Source organism: Salvelinus namaycush, chromosome 6, assembly GCF_016432855.1.
Source record: "Salvelinus namaycush isolate Seneca chromosome 6, SaNama_1.0, whole genome shotgun sequence".
Classification (NCBI taxonomy): domain Eukaryota; kingdom Metazoa; phylum Chordata; class Actinopteri; order Salmoniformes; family Salmonidae; genus Salvelinus; species Salvelinus namaycush.
The window spans coordinates 10,848,039-10,870,310 of NC_052312.1; the positions used below are offsets into that span (position 1 = coordinate 10,848,039).

General features: G+C 43.0%; 1 protein-coding gene across 3 annotated transcripts in view; it reads right to left on the bottom strand.

The window, feature by feature from the left end:
- Positions 1-4,623, bottom strand: part of LOC120049641 (rap1 GTPase-GDP dissociation stimulator 1-like) — a 43,338-nt gene extending 38,715 nt beyond the window's left edge. For all 3 annotated transcript variants that reach the window (XM_038995960.1, XM_038995961.1, XM_038995959.1), the window contains exons 1-2: positions 4,382-4,623; positions 4,178-4,262 (exon numbers count right to left, since the gene is read on the bottom strand). In XM_038995960.1, coding sequence (XP_038851888.1) covers positions 4,178-4,181 — 4 coding nt within the window. In that variant the 5' untranslated portion in view covers positions 4,182-4,262; positions 4,382-4,623. The remainder of the gene's footprint in view (positions 1-4,177; positions 4,263-4,381) is intronic.
- Between the last annotated feature and the right edge of the window lie 17,649 nt (positions 4,624-22,272).

The window sequence follows — 22,272 nt, forward strand, 5'->3', positions numbered from 1 at the left end:
TTGTTTCCCCATCTCAGGAGGTTAACATTTTTAAAAATGACTATAGTAAGTCATTAAAACTTGTTTTTCAACCACTCCACAAATTTCTTGTTAACAAACTATAGTTTTGACAAGTCGGTTAGGACATCTACTTTGTGCATGACAAGTCATTGTTCCAACAATTGCTTAGACAGATTATTTCACTTATAACTCACTGTTTCACAATTCCAGTGGGTCAGAAGTTTACATACACTAAGTTGACTGTGTCTTCAAACAGCTTGGAAAATTCCAGACAATGATGTCATGGTGTTAGAAGCTTCTGATCGGCTAATTGACAATTTGAGTCAATTGGAGGTGTACCTGTGGATGTATTTCAAGGCCTACCTTCAAGCTCAGTGCCTCTTTGCTTGACATCATGGGAAAATCAAAAGAAAATCAGCCAAGACCTCAGAAAAATGTTCAATTTAGACCTCCACAAGTCAGGTTCATCCTTGGGAGCAATTTCCAAAACGCCTGAAGGTACCACTTTCATCTGTACAAACAATAGTACGCAAGTATAAACACCATGGGACCACGCAGCCGTCATACCGCTCAGGAAGGAGAGGCATTCTGTCTCCTAGAGATGAACGTACTTTGTTGCGAAAAGTGCAAATCAATCCCAGAACAACAGCAAAGGACCTTGTAAAGATGCTGGAGGAAACAGGAACAAAAGTATCTATATCCACAGTAAAACGAGTCCTATAATCGACATAATCTGAAAGGCTGCTCAGCAAGGAAGAAGCCACTGCTCCAAACCCACCATAAAAAAGCCAGACTACGGTTTGCAACTGCACATGGGGACAAAGATCGAACTTTTTGGAGAAATGTCCTCTGGTCTGATGAAACAAAAATAGAACTGTTTGGCCATAATTACCATTGTTATATTTGGAGGAAAAAGGGAGAGGCTTGCAAGCCGAAGAACACCATCCCAACCGTGAAGCACGGGGGTGGCAGCATCATGTTTTGGGGGTGTTTTGCTGCAGGAGGAACTGGTGCACGTCACAAAATAGATGGCATCATGAGGAAGGGAAATTATGTGAGTCATAATTATGTTATGTCAGTCAGGAAGTTAAAGCTTGGTCGCAAATGGGTCTTCCAAATGGACAATGACCCAAGCATACTTCCAAAGTTGTGGCAAAATGGCTTAAGGACAACAAAGTCAAGGTATTGGAGTGGCCATCACAAAGCCCTGACCTCAATCCTATAGAACATTTGTGGGCAGAACTGAAAAAGCGTGTGAGAGCAAGGAGGCCTATAAACCGGACTCAGTTACACCAGCTCTGTCAGGAGTAATGGGACAAAATTCACCCAACTTATTGTGGGAAGCTTGTGGAAGGCTACCCGAAACATTTAACCCAAGTTAAACAATTTAAAAAGGCAATGCTACCAAGTAGTGTATGTAAACTTCTGACCCACTGGGAATGTGATTAAATAAATAAATCACTACTATTATTCTGACATTTCACATTCTTAAAATAAAGTGGTGATCCTAACTGACCTAAGACAGGGAATTTTTACTAGGATTAAATGTCAGGAATTGTGAAAAACTGAGTTCAAATGTATTTGGCCAAGGTGTATGTAAACTTCCGACTTCAACTGTACCTATTACGTGCCAAATAAAGAAACAAGGTTGACTAACAGGGTTGGAGGTTATCTTAAAAGTGCAGTCAAAAACATACATTTTCCAGTGTTTTATATACACATTTCCACACTATGTGGTTGGGATAATACTGAAATTGTGACGATGACGCCCCTTTTAGTGTAAGAGCTACTTGAAAAGACTGTCTGAAATGTAAACCTGTTTGTGGGATGGAGGTTTAGCATGCCTGGTCACCAGCTGATTAATTAGTTAGTTCTAAAAATCTGTCAATAACAGCTAATTTTCAGTTTTCCCCTCCCAACTCAGACCACTCCCAGACAGTCCTAGCTAAATTCTTGCTTGAGAAATTGCTCTTTGCCAAAAAGCTGTTTATTTTGACCATTTTAATTGAAAACAATCAGTTAGGTACTTAATTGTTACCCAGAAATAATTTGAGATTGAGACAAAACGGCTGCAATGGGCCAGTAAATTAGCCTTAACTCCTCTTGTGACAGGGGGAATGGAAGCTTGCTGTGTGCAACAGGAAGTGGCAATTGAATGCAAACTTCACAACAAAACAAAAAAATGCTAAAAGGGATACTGCGAGACTGGCAATGAAGCTGTGTTTCTATTTATCCAGAGTAGGATAATTTTTTTTTTTTTTAAAGTAGTTTTAAAAAACGTGGATACCATGGATGTTTATATTTCTGCACGCGGTATGAAGGAAGTTAGCGCACGCTACTGTACCTGTAGACTTCCAGTTGCCAAACTACCTCTTCAAACTGGAAGCAGAGACATAGAAATGGTATCCACAAGTTAATCTAACTGTGGGTAAGTAGAGAACTGCCAGTATTTTTGTTTAGTTTTTAATTGCCTGTCTATCTACGGGTTACAGGGTTGACGTTATGATCGACCTGCTCAGTTTTCCACCAGAAAATTGCCAAAAAGTGTAATACCAGATCTGAGTTTTATACTATGATTTGACTATTACATGTTCAATGATTCTTTTGAAAAAGAAAAATTAAGTAGTAGTTTCACCATACTAAAATGAGTCCAGTTCACATAACAGGGTTGAACTTAAAATGAAGGACAGACGTTGTGCGATAAAATTAATCACTAAATCAATAACAATCTTCAGAAATGACTGAAATCAACGAGAGTTTTACAATGGTAAAATCTTCCTAGATGTCACAGAGGGCGCACAGAAGGACATGCCAAAATGCAGAATTTTGGCCACTCAGATTTAATGTTCCATGTGGTCTATGGTAAAGGCCACTTCAATATAACAGCTTTTAAAATTCAATATTGGTGCACAATTTTTACTTAAAATATCAAAAGGGATGCTAAAAAGGTACTAATTTGGTGGAACGACCGTGATAAATGCAATGACCTAAGTGTGTTTCTGCTTTGCTGGAGCACCCCTGTCCTATAGAGATACTGTGTTTTGTGTCTGTGGATGGATGGGTCCATCGGACCTCCTTTCTGCTGAATCACGCAACATTTTCTGAAGGCTAGTATCATATGATTGCACCTTGTACAGCAATGGAGGCTCAACATATACCCTAGAATTCTGGAATAGTCAAAAACCCTGATGTGACAAGAGTACAGTACATCCTCAACGGTCCAATGCAAGTCACTTGAAATCATTTATTCTGGTTAAAATGGGAGTAAGTACATTACACTAAGAGATAGCATCCTCAGTCAGCGCATTTCTTACTAAATGTCAAGCACACAATTACTAATTGGCCATGAACATTTTGATTTGTCAGTCTGTCTCTGTGTTTTTGTTTAACTATCCTGTTGGTACCAGAAGTCCTCACAAGGATAGTAAAGCATGAACAATTCAGACAAGTGGGGACATTTTGCAGGTCCATATAAGGAACATTTATATTTTAGGGATAGGAGTTAGGTTTAGGGTTACAATTACAGTTGGGGTTACGGTTAGGAAAAATAGGATTTAGGATGGGAATCAATTCTTTGGTCCCCAGAAGGACAGTAATACAAAACGGCGTGTGTGTGTGTGCGCCGGCCTATTGCGTAACAGTGTGAGATGGATGATAAACATCTCTGCGCTTCAGACAGTTTAGTACACTATGTTAGTAAACAAGTAGTATGGCTGTCATAACATGTATGCTATGCATGTGGTTAACTACATAATCTATAGTTGAGGAATCAATGCAAAAAAATCCACACGTTACAAGGAGGCTCAAACTGAAACAAACGCAGCTCGTCCCCAAAAATTACAGCTTATGGCTGTCAAATGCAGGTTCTGTCTAGCAATGCCCGTGTTACATAATGCGATTCTCCGTCTGACAAGTATAGGCTACGATGGGCATGTGAACCGCTAGCTGCCCGTTTTCTCTATGTTCACCCCACCTAACGTTACTCCTTTGAATCCAACGCTAGAGCCACCGAGTGCGGTCTTCTAGTTTGATGCTCCCAAAGGAAATGTTTCTGCTAGTTAACGTTAGCTTGGCTAATTACGATACCCTACCCTGGCATTTGTGGGCTACTATGTCGACGTCTGTCTAATTTATATTTACGTTAAATGACGTTATGAAGCAGATGTTGATTACTCACCCATTTAGCTACTGTAACGTTAGCTAGTGTGAGCGATACTCCAAGCAGTTTCGGATCAGGATGCGCCCAGGAGGCTGTCAAACTGCTATTCACAGCGAAAAACGTGCAAGTTGTTAGCTAGTGTTGGTTAACAACACTTGATTTTATATTATTCGAAGATGCTATCTAGCTAGCTGGTCAATCATATACCCAGGCAAGGCCCACCTTAGCTAACCCACGCCGTGTCGTCCCCGGCAAAAAACAGTAAGCCACAGCACTCTCCCTCCCAGATGCCACCGGGAAAGCTTGAAGCGTAGCCTATAGTACAACCCCCACCTCACAACTATGGTATGGTTGAGTAATTTATCCGCTAGTAATATTAATCCACATCGACGCCAATATTCGCTACTTCAACCACAGAGTTTGCTTCAACTCTGCTAGACACGCACTTCCTACTACTCGCTCGCTTGCACATGCAGCAGCTACAGATTCCACGCACAGTGAATCGCAGCCTATTGCTGGCGGTTGATTGGCTCTTGGCCTGCACATAACTCGTTTTCCACGATCATTGGCCAAAGTCTGTGTCGTTTGCTCGTGCCACGCCCTAAAGTGTTATTAAAAATGTCCAATTTTCAAGTGACATCACTATTCATAGCAATTAAGTCATACAAACAGAATTGTAGCTACATGGTTTGGTCTGCTAGCTACTTTACTGGAAGACTAAGGCACTATTTTCATTGAACTAGTATCACAGGCCATTGCAAATTAACATTACACAACAAATTGGAAATCGCAAATTGAAAAATGAGTGGCTAACTGCAAGCATTGGAAAGCAATCACTAGCCTGCTATTCAGTGGAGTGCGTGTGTGGTCCCAATTCTCGGTTTAAGGGTCTCTTTTCCAAGCTTAAAATTATAAAAATTCTACATTGGCCATTTCTGCCACACTCAAAAAATGTTTTTACTCAGAACTGGGAAATCTGGCTTCAGTGAGTTACAGACACCTGGGAACTCAAATTAACCCCGACTGGGAAAATACGCTTTGAATGGTCAAAGTCTGGAACTCAGGCCTCTATTTTTTTCACATTGTATTTCACCTGTATTTAACCAGGTAGGCCAGTTGAGAACAAGTTGTCATTTACAACTGCGACCTGGCCAAGGTAAAGCCAAGCAGTGCAACAAAACAGAGTTACATATAAACAAATGTACAGTCAATAACACAATAGAAAAATGTATGTACAGTGTGTGCAAATGTAGAAGAGTTGAGAGGTAAGGCAATAAATAGGCCATATAGGTGAAATAATTACAATTTAGCATTAACACTGGAGTGAGATGTGCAGATGATGTGCAAGTAGAGATACTGGGGTGCAAAAGAGCAAGAGGATAAGTAACAATATGGGGATGAGGTAGTTTGGTGTGCTATTTACAGATTGGCTGTGTACAGGTACAGTGATAGGAAAGCTGCTCTGACAGCTGATGCTTAAAGTTAGAGGGAGATAAGACTCCAGCTTCAGTGATTTGGGGGGATGATCAGTGAAATATACCTGCTGGAGCGCATGCTACGGGTGGGTGTTGCTATGGTGACCAGTGAGCTGAGATAAGGCGGGGCTTTACCTAGCAAAGACTTATAGATGACCTGGAGCCAGTGGGTTTGGCGACGAATATGTAGTGAGGGCCAGCCAACGAGAGCATACAGGTCACAGTGGTGGGTAGTACATGGGGCTTTGGTGACAAAACGGATGGCACTGTGAAAAACTGCATCCAATTTGTTGAGTAGAGTGTTGGAGGTTATTTTGTAAATGACGTCGCAGAAGTCAAGGATCGGTAGGACAGTCAGTTTTACGAGGGTATGTTTGGCAGCATGAGTGAAGGATGCTTTGTTGCGAAACAGGAAGCCGATTCTAGATTACATTTTGGATTGGAGATGCTTAAAGCGAGTCTGGAAGGAGAGTTTACAGTCTAACCAGACACCTAGGTATTTGTAGTTGTCCACATATTGTAAGTCAGAACCGCCCAGAGTAGTGATGCTAGTCAGGCGGGAGGGTGCGGGGGTGCGGGCAGCAATCGGTTGAAGAACATGAACTTAGTTTTCCTTGCATTTAAAAGCAGTTGGAGGCCTCGGAAGGAGTGTTATGGCATTGAAGCTCGTCTGGAGCTTTGTTAGCACAGTGTCCAAAGAAGGGCAAGATGTATACAGAATGGTGTTGTCTGCGTAGAAGTGGATCAGAAAATCACCGGCAGCAAGAGCGACATTGATATATACAGAGAAAAGAGTCGGCCCAAGAATTGAACCCTGTGGCACCCCCATAGAGAATGCCAGAGGTCCGGACAACAGGCCCTCCGATTTGACACACTGAACTTTGTCAGAGAAGTAGTTGGTGAACCAGGTGAGGCAGTCATTTGAGAAACCAAGGCTGTTGAGTCTGCCGATAAGAATGTGGTGATTGACAGAGTCGAAAGCCTTGGCCAGGTCAATGAAGACGGCTGCACAGTACGGTCTTTTATCGATGACGGTTATGATATCATTTAGGACCTTGATCGTGGCTGAGGTGCACCCATGACCAGCTCGGAAACCAGATTGCATAGTGGAGAAGTTACTGTGGGATTCGAAATGGTCGGTGACCTGTTTGTTAACTTGTCTTTCGAAGACCTTAGAAAAGGCAGGGTAACATAGATATAGGTCTGTAGCGGTTTGGATCTAGAGTGTCTCCCCCTTTGAAGAGGGGGATGACCGCGGTAGCTTTCCAATCTTTGGGGATCTCAGATGATACGAAAAAGTTGAATAGGCTAGTAATAGGATTTGCAACAATTGCGGCGGATAATTTTATAAAGAGAGGGTCCAGATTGTCTAGCCCAGCTGATTTGTATGGATCCAGATTTTGCAGCAGCTCTTTCAGAACATCAGCTGTCTGGATTTGGGTAAAGGAGAAGCGGGGGGGGGGGGGGGGGGGGGGCTGAGATGTTGGCCGGGGTAGGGGTAGCCAGGTGGAAAGCATGGCCAGCCGTAGAGAAATGCTTATTGGAATTATCTATTATCGTAGATTTATCAGTGGTGACAGTGTTTCCTATCCTCAGTGCATGGGGCAGCTGGGAGGAGGTGCTCTTATTCTCCATGGACTTTAGTTTCCCAAAACTCTTTGGAATTAGTGCTACAGGATGAACATTTCTGTTTGAAAAAGCTAGCCTTTGCTTTCCTAACTGACAGAGTATGTTGGTTCCTGACTTCCCTGAAAAGTTCCATATCGCGAGGGCTATTCGATGCTAATGCAGAACGCCACAGGATGTTTTTGTGCTGGTCAAGGGTAGTCAAGTCTGGGGTGAACCAAGGGCTATATCTGTTCTTAGTTCTGCATTTTTTGAATGGGGCATGGTTATTCAAGATAGGGAGGAAAGCACTTTTAAAGAGCAACCAGGCATCCTCTACTGACGGGATGAGGTCAATATCCTTCCAGGATACCCGGGCCAGGTCGATTAGAAAGGCCTGCTCGCTGATGTGTTTTAGGGAGCGTTTGACAGTGATGAGGGGTGGTGAGGGGCAGACCCATTACACACGCAGGCAATGATCGCTGAGATCCTGGTTGAAGACAGCAAAGGTGTATTTAGAGGGCAAGTTGGTCAGGATGATATCTAAGAGGGTGCCCATGGTTACAGATTTAGGGTTGTACCTGGTAGGTTCCTTGATAATTTGTGTGAGATTGAGGGCATCTAGCTTAGATTGTCGGACGGCCGGGGTGTTAAGCATGTCCCAGTTTAGGTTACCTAACAGTACGAACTCAAGATATATGGAGGGCAATCAATTCACATATGGTGTCCAGGGCACAGCTGGGGGCTGAAGGGGGTCTATAACAAGCGGCAATGGTGAGAGACTTGTTTCTGGAAAGGTGGATTTTTAAAAGTAGAAGCTCTAATTCTTTGGGCACAGACCTGGATAGTAAGACAGAACTCTGCAGGCTAACTCCACCCCCTTTGGCAGTTCTATCTTGTTGGAAAATGTTATAGTTAGGGATGGACATTTCTGGATTTTTTTGGGGTGACCTTCCTAAGCCAGGATTCAGACACGGCTAGGACATCTGGGTAGGCGGAGTGTGCCAAAGCAGTGAATAAAACAAACTTAGGGAGGAGGCTTCTGATGTTAACATGCATGAAACCAAGGCTTTTACGGTTACAGAAGTCAACAAATGAGAGCACCTGGGGAATGGGAGTGGAGCTAGGGGCTGCAGGGCCTGGGTTAACCTCTACATAACCAGAGGAACAGAGGAGGAGAAGGATAAGGGTACGGCTAAAGTCTATAAGAGCTGGTCGTCTAGTGCGTTCGGAACAGAGAGTAAAAGGAGCAGATTTCTGGGCGTGGAAGAATAGATTCAAGGTATAATGTACAGACAAGGGTATGGTAGGATTTGAATACAGTGGAGGTAAACCTAGGCATTGAGTGATGATGAGAGAGGTTTTCTCCAGAGGCACCATTTAAGCCAGATGTGTGGGACGTGGAACAAAAGGGCTAGCTAAGGCATATTGAGCAGGGCTGGAGGCTGTACAGTGAAATAAGACAATCACTAACCAAAACAGCAATAGACAAGGCATATTGACATAAGGGAGAGGCATGTGTAGCTGAATGATCATAGGGTCCAGTGAGTAGCTAGGCGAGCTGGAGACACGGCGATTCAGACAGCTAGAGGGCAGGGGCTAGCAGGCGGGCCTCCGGGGGACATCGCAACGGAAGAACCTGTTGAAAACCCCCTTGGACGGTTACGTCGGCAGACCAGCCGTGATGGATCAGCGGGGCTCTGTGTTGGCAGTAAAAAGATCCAGGCCAAATTGGCAAAATAGGTATTGTAGCCCAAGAATTGGCTGATGGACCTCTTCGGCTAGCCGGGAGATGGGCCTAGCTCCAGGCTAACTGGTGCTTGCTTCGGGACAGAGTCGTTGGCCAGGAGTAGCCACTCGGATAGCAGCTAGCTAGCTGCGATGATCCGGTGTAAAGGTTCAGAGTTTGCTGTTGGAATCCGGAGATGTGGTAGAGAAAAAGCAGTCCGATATGCTCTGGGTTGATATCGCGCTGTGCAGACTGGCAGGAATTGACCGGGCTGAGGCTGGCTGATGTCCGAGTTAACGGTGATGACCGCTAGCATTGGCTAACTGACTACTAGCTAGTAGCTGGCTAGCTTCTGATGGGGGTTCCGGTTCTAAAGTGTCAAAATTAGCAGATCCGTACCACATTGGGTGAGGCGGGTTGCAGGAGAGTATGTTCAGTCCGTAGATGGAAATTGAGATTAAAAATATATGAAATAAATAGATCACAGCCGTCATGATTCAAACTTTTTTTTTTCAAGTTCCCAGTTGTCTTGAAAGCACCATAAATTCAGAGAATGCCAGACTGATGTCAAAATTACCCTGTGAAGGACAGCTGCGCCACCTTCCTGTTCAAGTGAGCACAGCACAACAAGGGGAGCACAAAAATGTGTTGTATGTTGCTGCATAAATCATGTAATATGCATACTGTAGCTAAGAAAGTAATATTAAGTGTGTGTTGTGTAGTAAACTGTTAGTAGCCCATGTGCCTACCCCTAATAATTTGGTCTATTTTCCCCTCTTAATTTCGCCTACTGTTCTGACTTGGTGGTGCACATGTAGACTAACCTGTTTTAGAGAAATGTAATCATCGAATATTGTAAGAGATATCATTGTCTGCTTATATGCCCCCGTTATTTAGCCTACGGTTCTGACTTGGTATACAGGGAGAACACTAAGAGCGGCTCATGTTCTGAATTCTGTCGCTGTATATTTCAAAAGTGTTGAACAAATACTTATGGCTACGTCCGTCCTAGCTCGCTCATTAATGTCTTAATCTAAATGGCGGATTGCCTCTTATCCGTTTGTCGTCCTCTTATGCCATAGTTTGTAAATCTCAATTGTCAGTAGAAACCACATTTGTTTAAGAGAGTCAGCCATGTTTTTTTTTAAAGGCAGTAAATGAGGCTGAATGAACTGTTTCGCTGCCAGACAAGGCTCTGCTGATAGCCAGGTGTAGCAGTGGTAAGTAAGGTGTTGGGACTGCTGTGGGACAGCTTTATGTAGGCACTAACAGTTTGTGGGCTCCGTTTGTCACAGTTATAGTGGAATTAATGTATTGTTTAGTGCCGTGTTGTGTAGTGACATGCATCCCCACATTTCCGTTTTGTTTGCCTCACCAAGATGTACAGTTGAAGTCGATAGTTTACATACACCTTAGCCAAATACATTTAAACTCAGTTTCACAATTCCTGACATTTAATCATAGTAAAAATTCCCTGTCTTAGGTCAGTTAGGATCACCACTTTCCTTGCTCACACACGCTTTTTCAGTTCTGCCCACAAATGTTCTATAGGATTGAGGTCAGGGCTTTGCGATGGCCACTCCAATACCTTAACTTTGTTGTCCTTAAGCCATTTTGCCACAACTTTGGAAGTATGCTTGTGGTCATTGTCCATTTGGAAGACCCATTTGCGACCAAGCTTTAACTTCCTGAATGATGTCTTGAGATGTTGCTTCAATATATCCACATAATTTCCCTTCCTCATGATGCCATCTATTTTGTGAAGTGCACCAGTCCCTCCTGCAGCAAAGCACCCCCACAACATGATGCTGCCACCCCCGTGCTTCACGGTTGGGATGGTGTTCTTCGGCTTGCAAGCGTCCCCCTTTTTCCTCTAAACATAACGATGGTCATTATGGCCAAAGAGTTCCATTTTTGTTTCATCAGACCAAATGAAATTTCTCCAAAAAGTACGATCTTTGTCCCCATGTGCAGTTGCAAACCGTAGTCTGGCTTTTTTATGGTGGTTTTGGAGCAGTTGCTTCTTCCTTGCTGAGCGGCCTTTCAGGTTATGTCGATATAGGACTCGTTTTACTGTGGATATAGATACTTTTGTTCCCGTTTCCTCCAGCATCTTTACAAGATCCTTTGCTGTTGTTCTGGGATTGATTTGCACTTTTCGCACCAAAGTACGGTCATCTCTAGGAGACAGAATGCCTCTCATTCCTGAGCGGTATGACGGCTGCGTGGTCCCATGGTGTTTATACTTGCGTACTATTGTTTGTACAGATGAAAGTGGTACCTTTCAGCGTTTGGAAATTGCTCCCAAGGATGAACCAGACTTCTGGAGGTCTTCAATTTTTATTTTCCTGAGGTCTTGATTTTCCCATGATGTCAAGCAAAGAGGCACTGAGCTTGAAGGTAGGCCTTGAAATACATCCACAGGTACACCTCCAATTGACTCAAATTATGTCAATTAGCCGACCACAAGCTTCTAAAGCCATGACATCATTTTCTGGCATTTTCCATGCTGGTTAAAGGCACAGTCAACTTAGTGTATGTAAACTTCTGAACCACTGGAATTGTGACAGTGAATTATAAGGGAAATAATCTGTCTGTAAACAATTGTTGGAAAAATGTATTGTGTCGTGCACAAAGTAGATGTCCTAACCGACTTGCCAAAACTATAGTTAGTCAACAAGAAATTTGTGGAGTGGTTGAAAAACGAGTTTTAATGACTCCAACCTAAGTGTATGAAAACTTCGACTTCAACTGTACATGCTAAAATAGCCACTGATGACAGGGAGTCATTTGAAAATCAATTATCCTGAGAAGGGCAGAGATTTTTTTATCCATATGTATTTTTTATAGCTGTAGATTGGTACTTTCGACATTTCCTCTTATATAAATAAATAATATTAATCCTTACTCCAAGAGGTCATTTGAGCATACTGTTCCGGCTAAAATAGCCAGTGTTGGGGAGTAGTGAACTACATGTAGGACTAGTTAAACTAGTAATTAAACTACATTTTGCGTAGCTTGGTGGTAGTTGAACTAAATTCAAATATTGATAATGTTTTCAGTAGTTAATTATTTTTTTGCCAAGTAGCGGTGCAGTTAATATTGGAACACTACTTTTTTTGTAAAAATAAAACATGGGTGTAGTAGACAATAATGTATTTTCTTTTTCAGCATCAGACCCGTCTAATTTTCACTTGAAACATTGTTGTGTTTAATAGGATATTTTGACTATATAGTAATCTGTTCTTGCTATTTGCATTCTATGACACTTCAGACTTATGACAAAGTAGTTTGGAAGTAGTGTGCAACTTTATCAAAGTAGTTTTAGTTAAGTAAACTGTATTTTTCTTAGGGGTAGCTTTAGTGTAACTTAACTTCTTCTAGTGTGAAGTAATTGGTAAACTATATTTTCTGAATAGCTTGAAAATAGCCAACCTGGCCTGTCCCTGACAACTGTATTCATATAGTAAATCTATTAAATATAAAAATTTATATTTTGCTGATAAAAAAACCCCGTAAGCTTACAGAAATACTACCTTAAAACCTGCAATTCACATCTACACAGATGTTCCAGTTCCCACTTGCACGAGAGCCGGGTTGCATTCAGTGCCACAGAACGGTGTGCAACATTGAATTCAACAGAAACGGTACTGAATGCGATAAACATATGTCAGGGATCGGCAATAGGTGGCCCGTGGGCCAAAACCAGCCCGTGAGTGATTTTAATTATTTGTAGTATTACATTTTTTGGTTAAAAAAAGCCTAAAATCACAAGGAATTTTAACTAAAAATTAATTTAATTTAGGAATTCTGTTCAAGTATTCCCACAAATAAAAAAAAGAGACATGTGATCTTGTCTCAATATAATCAAGGTATGAAATTATTGTTATTTTCAAATAAAATCTATTATTGGGCTTGTACAAGTTATTATACAGTGGGGCAAAAAAGTATTTAGTCAGCCACCAATTGTGCAAGTTCTCCCACTTAAAAAGATGAGAGAGGCCTGTAATTTTCATCATAGGTACATTTCAACTATGACAGACAAAATGAGAAAAAAAAATCCAGAAAATCACATTGTAGGATTTTTAATGAATTTATTTGCAAATTATGGTGGAAAATAAGTATTTGGTCAATAACAAAAGTTTCTCAATACTTTGTTATATACCCTTTGTTGGCAATGACAGAGGTCAAATGTTTTCTGTAAGTCTTCACAGGGGTGAGGGGCAGCATCGGGCCCACATATATAATAAGCAACTAATTAACAAACACTGATGCAATATGACATTTCATTTTTTTTACCTTTATTTAACTAGGCAAGTCAGTTAAGAACAAATTCTTATTTACAAAGACGGCCTACCGGGGAACAGTGGGTTAACTGCCTTGTTCAGGCGCAGAACGACAGATTTTTACCTTGTCAGCTCTGGGATTCAATCCAGCCACCTTTTCGTTACTGGCCCAACACTCTAACCACTAGGCTACCTGCCCCCCATTTCATCGACTACAAATTACATGACCCTCTCCTGGACAAAAAAATTATAATAATACTAAACCCTCCCCCTGATAAAAAGCCTGACAGTAATAAAAAAATAAAAATTGCATCTGAGCTCCTAGAGTGTGCGGCTCTCCTTTATTTTCAAGTATTAAGACAGTACACATATTTTCCTAGCTTTTTTTCCCAGACGGCCCGCCATTAAAACTAGTTAAGGAGGAAAATAATGCCTTTGCAGCCTTTATGGAGGATGCTTTATGTTCGAGCCGGGAATGCACATCAATCCAAGAAGACAGTGAAGATCTAGCGCCCACTATCGTCTGCCTAGGCTAAAAAAAACTAGGCTGCCATATCACAGACTTGCCAATAAAAATAAAAGATTAAGATGGGCAAAAGAACACAGACACTGGACAGAGATATGGCTTTTTCTTTGCAACTCTGCCTAGAAGGCCAGCATCCCGGAGTCACCTCTTCACTGTTGACGTTGAGACTGGTGTTTTGCGGGCACTATTTAATGAAGCTGCCAGTTGAGGACTTGTGAGGTGTCTGTTTCTCAAACTAGACACTCTAATGTACTTGTCCTCTTGCTCAGTTGTGCACCGGGGCCTTCCACTCCTCTTTCTATTCTGGTTAGAGCCAGTTTGCGTGTTCTGTGAAGGGAGTAGTACATGTAAAAAATGATCTGGATAAAAAGTAGGCTACAAATCAGGTGCGCTAAACCGCAAGCAGCGAGAGAATATTACTACTTTAATTGCATCCTGTGTTCCACTTAAAACCTACTTATCATAGTCATCATCCTTGCAACCTACTTCTTCTAGTCATCGTCCTTGCAACCTACTTCTTCTAGTCATCGTCCTTGCAACAAGAAAACCGGCATGGAAAACCCAACCACTGCTGCTAGCGCCAGCTCTGGCGTGACAGGGACTACTTGAGGCGATGGAAGGTTCTGTGCTATCCGGTATCATTGGGAAATCCCTATCCCCTTGAAGTTCAAATTGGAAGTGGTTTTAAGGTAAGGTTCCAAATTCAAAACGCTCCATTTACCCTAACTGGCCCTTATGGTTAGGGTTTACTGTAGTGACGATCCAAGATAGCAGTGACTTTGATTGAAGCGTAGCCTCGGCGCGGGTGTCGATTTAATCAAATAACCTGTTCGAACAAGGCTTTCTATATGCACTGCTGCTGCAGCATACAACCTCAATTTAATTCTAATGAATGATGCATGTTCCTTGTGTAGCGAAAACAACGTGTTTTTGTTGGCATATTGGAGCACCCTGTACTGCTTTTTGACTTCTAGCTTCTCAAGGTTTAAGATGGCCTACTTGAGGAGGAACAGGAAAAAAATGCAGATGGAGAGAGCCTATTGGACACAAGCTGGGCCTCCTGGAAACAGGCCACAGAAGCGGTTATACGGAGCCTGCCTATGATCCTTGAAGCCCTGCGCCGAATAAAGCACCATATAAAGCACCATAGCCATACAAGCTTACACCAAAGTCGGCCTCTGAAGTCGATGACCTGATTTAAAAAATTTGCACATTTGAGTTTACATTTATGTTTTGGAATTGTTTACTAAAGAAAACGTGCATCCTTTCTAACTATAGTATCTGCAAAATGATTGGATAGATGTAAACACTGCCGTGGACCTAATTGACACCTGGATGGCTGAGATCAGACAGATGCGCACAGATGAGGCCTATGACACAATGGAGAACACTGTGAAAGAGACGGCCTGACAAAATAACGCAACAACTGAGTTTGCGAAGAGGGCGCACGAGGAAGCAGCTTCATGAAACCACAACATGGCTAGATCGGCTGAGCAGAGAACCTGGTGACTTTTTAAAAACTGTTTTTATTGGTCTTTGGTTAAGATGAATGCAGTCAATGTTATTACAGGCCCTCTTTATCATCACCTCTCTGCACCTATAGGCAGGCGGTATGTGTGTGTGACACTGCCTGCCTGCCGCATGTGTTGCTTACGCTGTGCCAGTTTTGTAGTTGTAGACCTACTTTATCTTTGAATGTCGGCCTATTTATCGGCTAAATGAGCCTGTCATGTGCTGCGATTAATGTTAATGTTTCGATGAATCTCTGCTTGGGTACTGCTGTCTATGGTGCTGACTACCTGCAGAGCTCTCCGGGCCGTTGTGCTTTGTAGAGCGACGTGTTCTTGACGTTGAAACATTGTTTTGCGATTCGCAGTCCGACTTGCAATCGTTTTTTATTTTTTTGTGTTTCGAAACATGCGTCTGGCTATATCTCTGTATGTTGTATTGGACATTTTCTCAACAGAGATGTGTTTCCATCAAATTGACTTGTTGGGGATAAAAGTATGTGCATAAAATATATTGTGCATATAGAAATAACTGTTGCGATTAAATTCCCATGTACCGAATAAAAAATACAAGTTAAATGGGTTTCCATCGCATTATCAATGCTAAGCTGATAGTTATGTCACTATAAATGTTGCGTAGGTATAACGAATATGCCCACTCTGATATTGGCACGTGCGCTCTAGCCAACAATTTGCAGATACTGTGCGGGTATAGCATACTACATGAGATAATTTGTCAAACGTCGGCCAGGCATAGATCCTCATGTCACCAGAATAAGACCCTCAATTTTTATTGAAAGGAGCATCAAGCTCATCGCCTTGCACTTTCACCACCCTCTGAAGTTCATCAGAACTTATTTAACCTGTAGCCTAATAAATTGCATGATTTCCCATGTTGTCGTGACATTTTTTTATCCAACATTACTTGCAAAGTTACTCACATAACCAGGTTTCCATCCAACCTTTTTAACGTCAAGCCATTTTGAGGTCGCTGGAATTATATTTTTGGACAAACGTGCGCATGCCTACAAGGTACTTTTGAAGTAGCCTAATCAGAGGAAAACATTGTGACTGGTTGTGTTTCTGACACATAAAATATCATACATTTTAAAATATAAATGATAAATATTTGGGCTATGTTGAAACTCGCTTGAAAACAATAATGCAATGATTCATTGCATTGTGGTGTTATAGGCTATTCTAGGTAGGATAATTGTATTGTCCGTAAGAGAACAACAGGGGAGCTGCATGTCTTCACTATTCTTTCATGCGCAATAATGCACCTGGTCTCTCCGCTGACTGTCGGCTATTCGTATTTGTTATTGTGGATTCATATTGATTGCTTTTATGTGTGATATGGTTGCTTGTTCTGCAGATGTTGACAAAAGTCCCTGACGGACACCGCAGCAGGGGAGAAGACCCCCGTGTAACAGTACTCTTCTTGCGTTGTGTACAATCAATCCTCGACACGAACTCCAACGTGTAGCACCAGTCATGGAGATTTATTCTGATAGGAACAGCACAAAATTGCACGTCATGCAATGCACGGCTCACCATCCAAACTCTGCACTCACGCACGCTGGTTTGGTGCTTGTTCACTGGGCTGTAGTTACCAAAATAATACAATTACAATATACAATATAATATCTTTAACAATGTACCTGATAGGAACAGCACAAAATTGCACGTCATGCAATGCACGGTGTGGGTTTTATAAGGTTTTTGACATGCTTAACTAACTATAAGCTAGTAGGGCTTCTTATGCATTAAAGTTTGAATTGCTGACTCATGTGAACCTGCATTTTCCATTGTTCTCACTCTTACCAGTGCTCAGGGCCTAACCATGAGGCCACAGCCTGAAATATGTGTGTGTATGCAACAAATGTATCTGAGCATAAGATATGAACAGCAGTGTGAAATGTGTGTGTGTTAAGAAGGGCACTGTACTGTGTGACCGAAACTGTGCTAATCTTAGAGAGGCACAGGAGGGTTGTAGAGGGAGGGGGGTGAATCAGGAGACTGCTGACTGTGGTGTACAATAGACAATAACAGATAAACTATACACACGAAGAACATATGTGAGGTTCTGAGTTATGCACTATAACCCAATACTATAACACACGTGATTGAATATTAGCTAACTGTTGGCCTGGGCGTCTGTGTGTGTGTGCTGGAAGTAACAGTTAGCCCCAGATAAGAGTGCTGGGAAGCTGTAGTTAGCCTTGAGCGAGAACAGTGGACATTGTATACAGGTGCAAATATCTCAGACAATGTTACAGAACTGTCTGACCTCAGTCTCTGGGGTGAGGGAGCGTAATCTACACAGCAACAGCGACAGGACACCAGAGAGCGAAAAGGGGCTGGGACCAGCTTATGCGCCAACACCAACGATAGGCTGGGTGAGTCTAAACCACGCCCAGTCTCTACTCTGACAGGCCGGCTCGGAAGCGGGAACTATCTCTGTCATGAGTATATATATATTATCTTTGTCAGGAACAAATCAGTTCTCTGTCTTATCCTGCGTGATGAAACATTGAACCCGTATATACGGAAATTGTATTTGCCATTTATTAACTTTTGAATTAAACAATTATTTTAACCAAGTTCAGGTGTGCTATTGTTCCTATCTCAGTTGAACCTTCGCAACCTTAACAACGGCTCACCATCCAAACTCTGCACTCACGCACTGTACAAAATATATGAACCCCCCCCACCAGACACAGTAAGTTGCTAGCTAGTACTGGCGGGAATTCTTTACAACAAAATGCACAACCAATATTCTCAAAAAAACACTGCATCTTATGTGTGATGTTCGAATAACATTTACAAACCGATTGATATAAATTGTACATTTAAATCATCACTTGGGAGTATAAAAATCACTTTTGACGTACAGTGCTTTGCAACCAACAACTTACCGCTGGTTTGGTGCTTGTTCACTGGGACGATTCTAACTGAAACATCCCCCCTCGTAAGCAAGCTACGCAAACCAGCCAATAAGATGCCATGTTGAATAGGTGAAGGCAAGACAAAACTAAAACCAAAAACCCATTGGCTTAACAATAAAGTGGCAAGGGGAATCACCAATATAACCCTGTTACACTCCCCCCTACTGAATTCCACTTGCAAAGAAAAATAATAAAAATACAAAACGGCACTGTGCAAACATACCAGATACAGAAACACTCAACATATGTACAGAATAATCCAGAGAAAAAAAAATTGATATATTTATATACTACCTAATAGAGAAACTAAAAGGTAAAGCTGTGTATACCAAGGATGCAGACCCTGCTTTAAATCAGTCACTAAATATTCCAGTCATTAGACTATTCTCCTTGAGAATTAGAGTGAAAAGCGGTTGATCAATCCCCTTAGCCCTCATAGGTAAACATGCCTGTTACATGTTAAGTACACTCAGTGACTTTAAAACATCCAAGTAATAAAATAAACTACCATAAGAGAGTTGATCATATCCGTCACATTACCATCCTGCAACCTCTAATCATGGTCACAATGATGTAAAAGCAAAACAAATAAAAGATGCCAATACCATTGACCCTCTATTCACATATTAAACCTTCAAGAGCTAACTGTCTGCTGATTCATAATCTCAATCAGTCTTGACACTGGTTTAAATAGTCTTCCTGCCCTTGACCTAATACGACCCCGACTACCTTCAACAGCATAAGGGGTAACAGTGTTGTGTACTGTTGCAATAGTGGGTCTGTCAACACAGTCCGTCTGTAACTGATCAGGTAAGGAATGGTCCGAGTTTGGTAGGTCAGTACGGATATCGTAAGTAGACTGGTCAATTAGCTCACTCACTACACTGTTACGGTCTCGGTCAGATTCTTGAAGACTCTCTGATCGAGGCAGACCTTCCAGCTGCAGTATATCTTCCACAGAATCCAAAGGTGGAATATCCTGAGCATCCAAGGATCGCACATCACCCTCCAGGCTTGTGTCACCTGTTCCTTCAGAAGGCAATTCTGACACCCACACTCTTGTTCTGTACTCAGCATCATCATCCACTGCAGTGTCCATGGCAGCTGAGACCACAAGGCTGTCATTCATGCCCTCAGACTCTGTTAATCCAGACATGTCTGTTCCCTCATCAACGGCAGCATGGGGAAGAGGAAGAAAGTTGACTGGCATTATCAGGTTGCGATGTACCGTCTTCTCCCGTCCAGTGGAGCTGTTCTGAATCTTAAAAGTGTGACTGTCAGCATTCAATCCAGTGACAAGGTAGACAGTATCCTCCCAACGGTCAGCAAGCTTCCGCTTTCCCCGCTCCCCCTTGTTAGCCAGCAACACTCGAGCCCCAATCTCCACTGGTGCTCCTCTGACTCTTCTGTCATAAAGGTCAGCATGCCTCTTCAACTGCTTCGCTGCAGATGCCTGTGCTGCATTCATGGCTTCTTTCAGATCTTTCCTCAAAGATTTAACAAACTGGTCATAGTCAACAACTTCTGGGTTCTCTATGACAGTCTTGGCGTCCTCCCAAACATTAGCAGGAAAGGGGCAAAGCCTGTGGTCTCGTGGATTGTACAATTGTACGCAAACGTGAGGGACTTCAGCGCCTGAGGCCATCTGTGCTTTGCTCTCGTTGGCAGGGCCCGGATCATGTTTCCCAACGTCCTATTCATCCTTTCGCAGGACCCGTTCCCCATCGGATGGTACGGCGTGGTGTGAGACTTCTGAACACCTGCAACACTCAACAGTTCAGCTATTAAAGCGCTCTCAAAGTTGGCTCCCTGGTCTGAGTGTATACGGCGAGGCATCCCGTAGACACAGAAATAGTTGTTCCACAACTGATGAGCTACTGACTTAGCAGACTGGTTCGGACACAAGAAGGCATGAGCCAATTTGGTAAAGTGGTCAGTAACAACGAGCACATCCAAGGACTTGTTTGAAGAATTTTCTGCAGACCAGAAGTCTATGCACACTAGTTCAAGAGGCTCAGTTGTTATTATGCTCTCAAGAGGAGCTCTTGCTTCCAGTTCAGGAGTCTTGCTCACAACGCATCTCCTGCAGCACTTCACATATGCTTTTACCTCCCTCTCCAGGCCATGCCAGAAGAACCTCTGTCTTGTCAGGTAGACTGTTCTCTGTTGGCCCTGGTGACCAGCTTCATCATGGACACCCTTCAACACCATTGCTTTCATGGAGGCTGGAACCACATACAAATACGTTTTCCTCTTTGTAACCACATTCTTTGAAACACGATACAGTACACCCATCTTCATGGTCAACTTGTCCCAACTTCTGAGAAGACACAAAACCTCAACACTCTCATGGGCACGCTCTCTCCGGGATGGTCTTCTCCCCCTCTTCACAAAGAAGATCACTCTGCTGATCACGTTGTCATCACGCTGCTTACTCATCAGTAGGTCGTGTGGCAGAACATCGACATCGGTCTGCTCTGATGGCATAACAGCTTGTGGAAGCTGTGGCAACAGCAGTGCATGTGAGCCCACTTCACCCCCCCAGCACCTGTGTGAATGAAGAACAGCTGCAACTTCATGTCTTGATAAAGCACTAGATGGGGGGTCAACAGTAGCCTGACAGCTAATGACCACTTCGTTGGAGTCAGAGGCTTTGTCAAAGGGGTGGCTGGACCAGCGAAACACATCTTGCACTCTGTCTGTGCGCACAGCGTCGGCTTCAGCTAGTAAGGTCTCGTACGGGACCCTTGTCAGGCGATGGAGTGCACTGGGTCGTACGAAGGGCTCTCTGCTCAAAGCATCTGCAACAACATTTCTTTTTCCAGGGATGTACTTGATGTCAAACTCGTACGGTGCCAGCTTGGCGACCCATCTCTGTTCACAAGCATCAAGCTTTGCTTTGGTCAGAATGTATGTCAAGGGATTATTATCCGTCCATACCGTGAACTGCTGTCCCCGTAGCCAGTGGTGGAACTTGTCACAGATAGCCCATTTCATGGCAAAGGACTCGAGCCTGTGCGCAGGATACCTCGACTGCGCATAACTGAGGGACTTGCTCGCGAAGGCTATAGGTCTCGCTGTAGCTCCCTGTTCCTGCACCTGGGACAGCACAGCACCTAAGCCATTGCTGGACGCATCCACCGAGAGTAGAAAGGGTTTTTCGAAGTTGGGGTGGGCCAACAAAACCTGTTCCAGTAAGGCTTGCTTTAGCTGGAATAAGGCCTGTCTGCATTCTGTTGTCCAGTCGGCAGCCGTCAACTTCCTGACAGGTGAGCGTCGCTTCTTTTTCCAGCGTGGAGCCTTGTGTCCAGTAGTCAATCCAAAGAGAGGCTTTGCAATGGTCGAGCAACCTTCAATGAACTGTTGATAATACACCACCATCCCAAGGAATGACCTCAATTTCTTCTGAGATGGAATGTCAGTGCCATCTTCCATCAGATCAGCTTCTGTTACTCCTGTAATGGCCTTCACCTTCTCAGGGTCTGTAGCTACACCATCCGCACTAATGATATGCCCCAGAAACTTCACAGACCTCTGCAGAAAGTTACACTTTTTTGGCGCCAACTTCAGGTTGTGAGCCTTGAGACGCTCAAAAACCATTTCCAGGCGCTGTATAGCCAGATCTTCAGTGGGCGCATAGACCAAGACATTGTCAAGGTAACACAGCAGGCTAAGAAAGTTCTGATCGCCAAAGATGTTTAGCATCATCCTCATAAAGGTTGCAGGACTATTACATAACCCCTGCGGCATACGATTGTATTCGTACAATCCAAATGGCGACGTAAATGCTGTGAATCTCCGGTCATCCTCATGCACTTCCACATTGTAGTAGCCAGAGGTAAGGTCCATTGTCGAGAAAAAGGCATTTCCACCTAAAGCAGCCAACGCGTCAGCCTGGTGAGGGAGTGGGTGGGCGTCTTTGATGGTGCGAGCATTGAGCAAACGAAAATCAGTACAGAGTCTCAGGTCTCCAGACTTCTTCCATACAAGGACAAGGGGAGAGGCGAACTCACTACTAGACTTCCTTATGATTTCA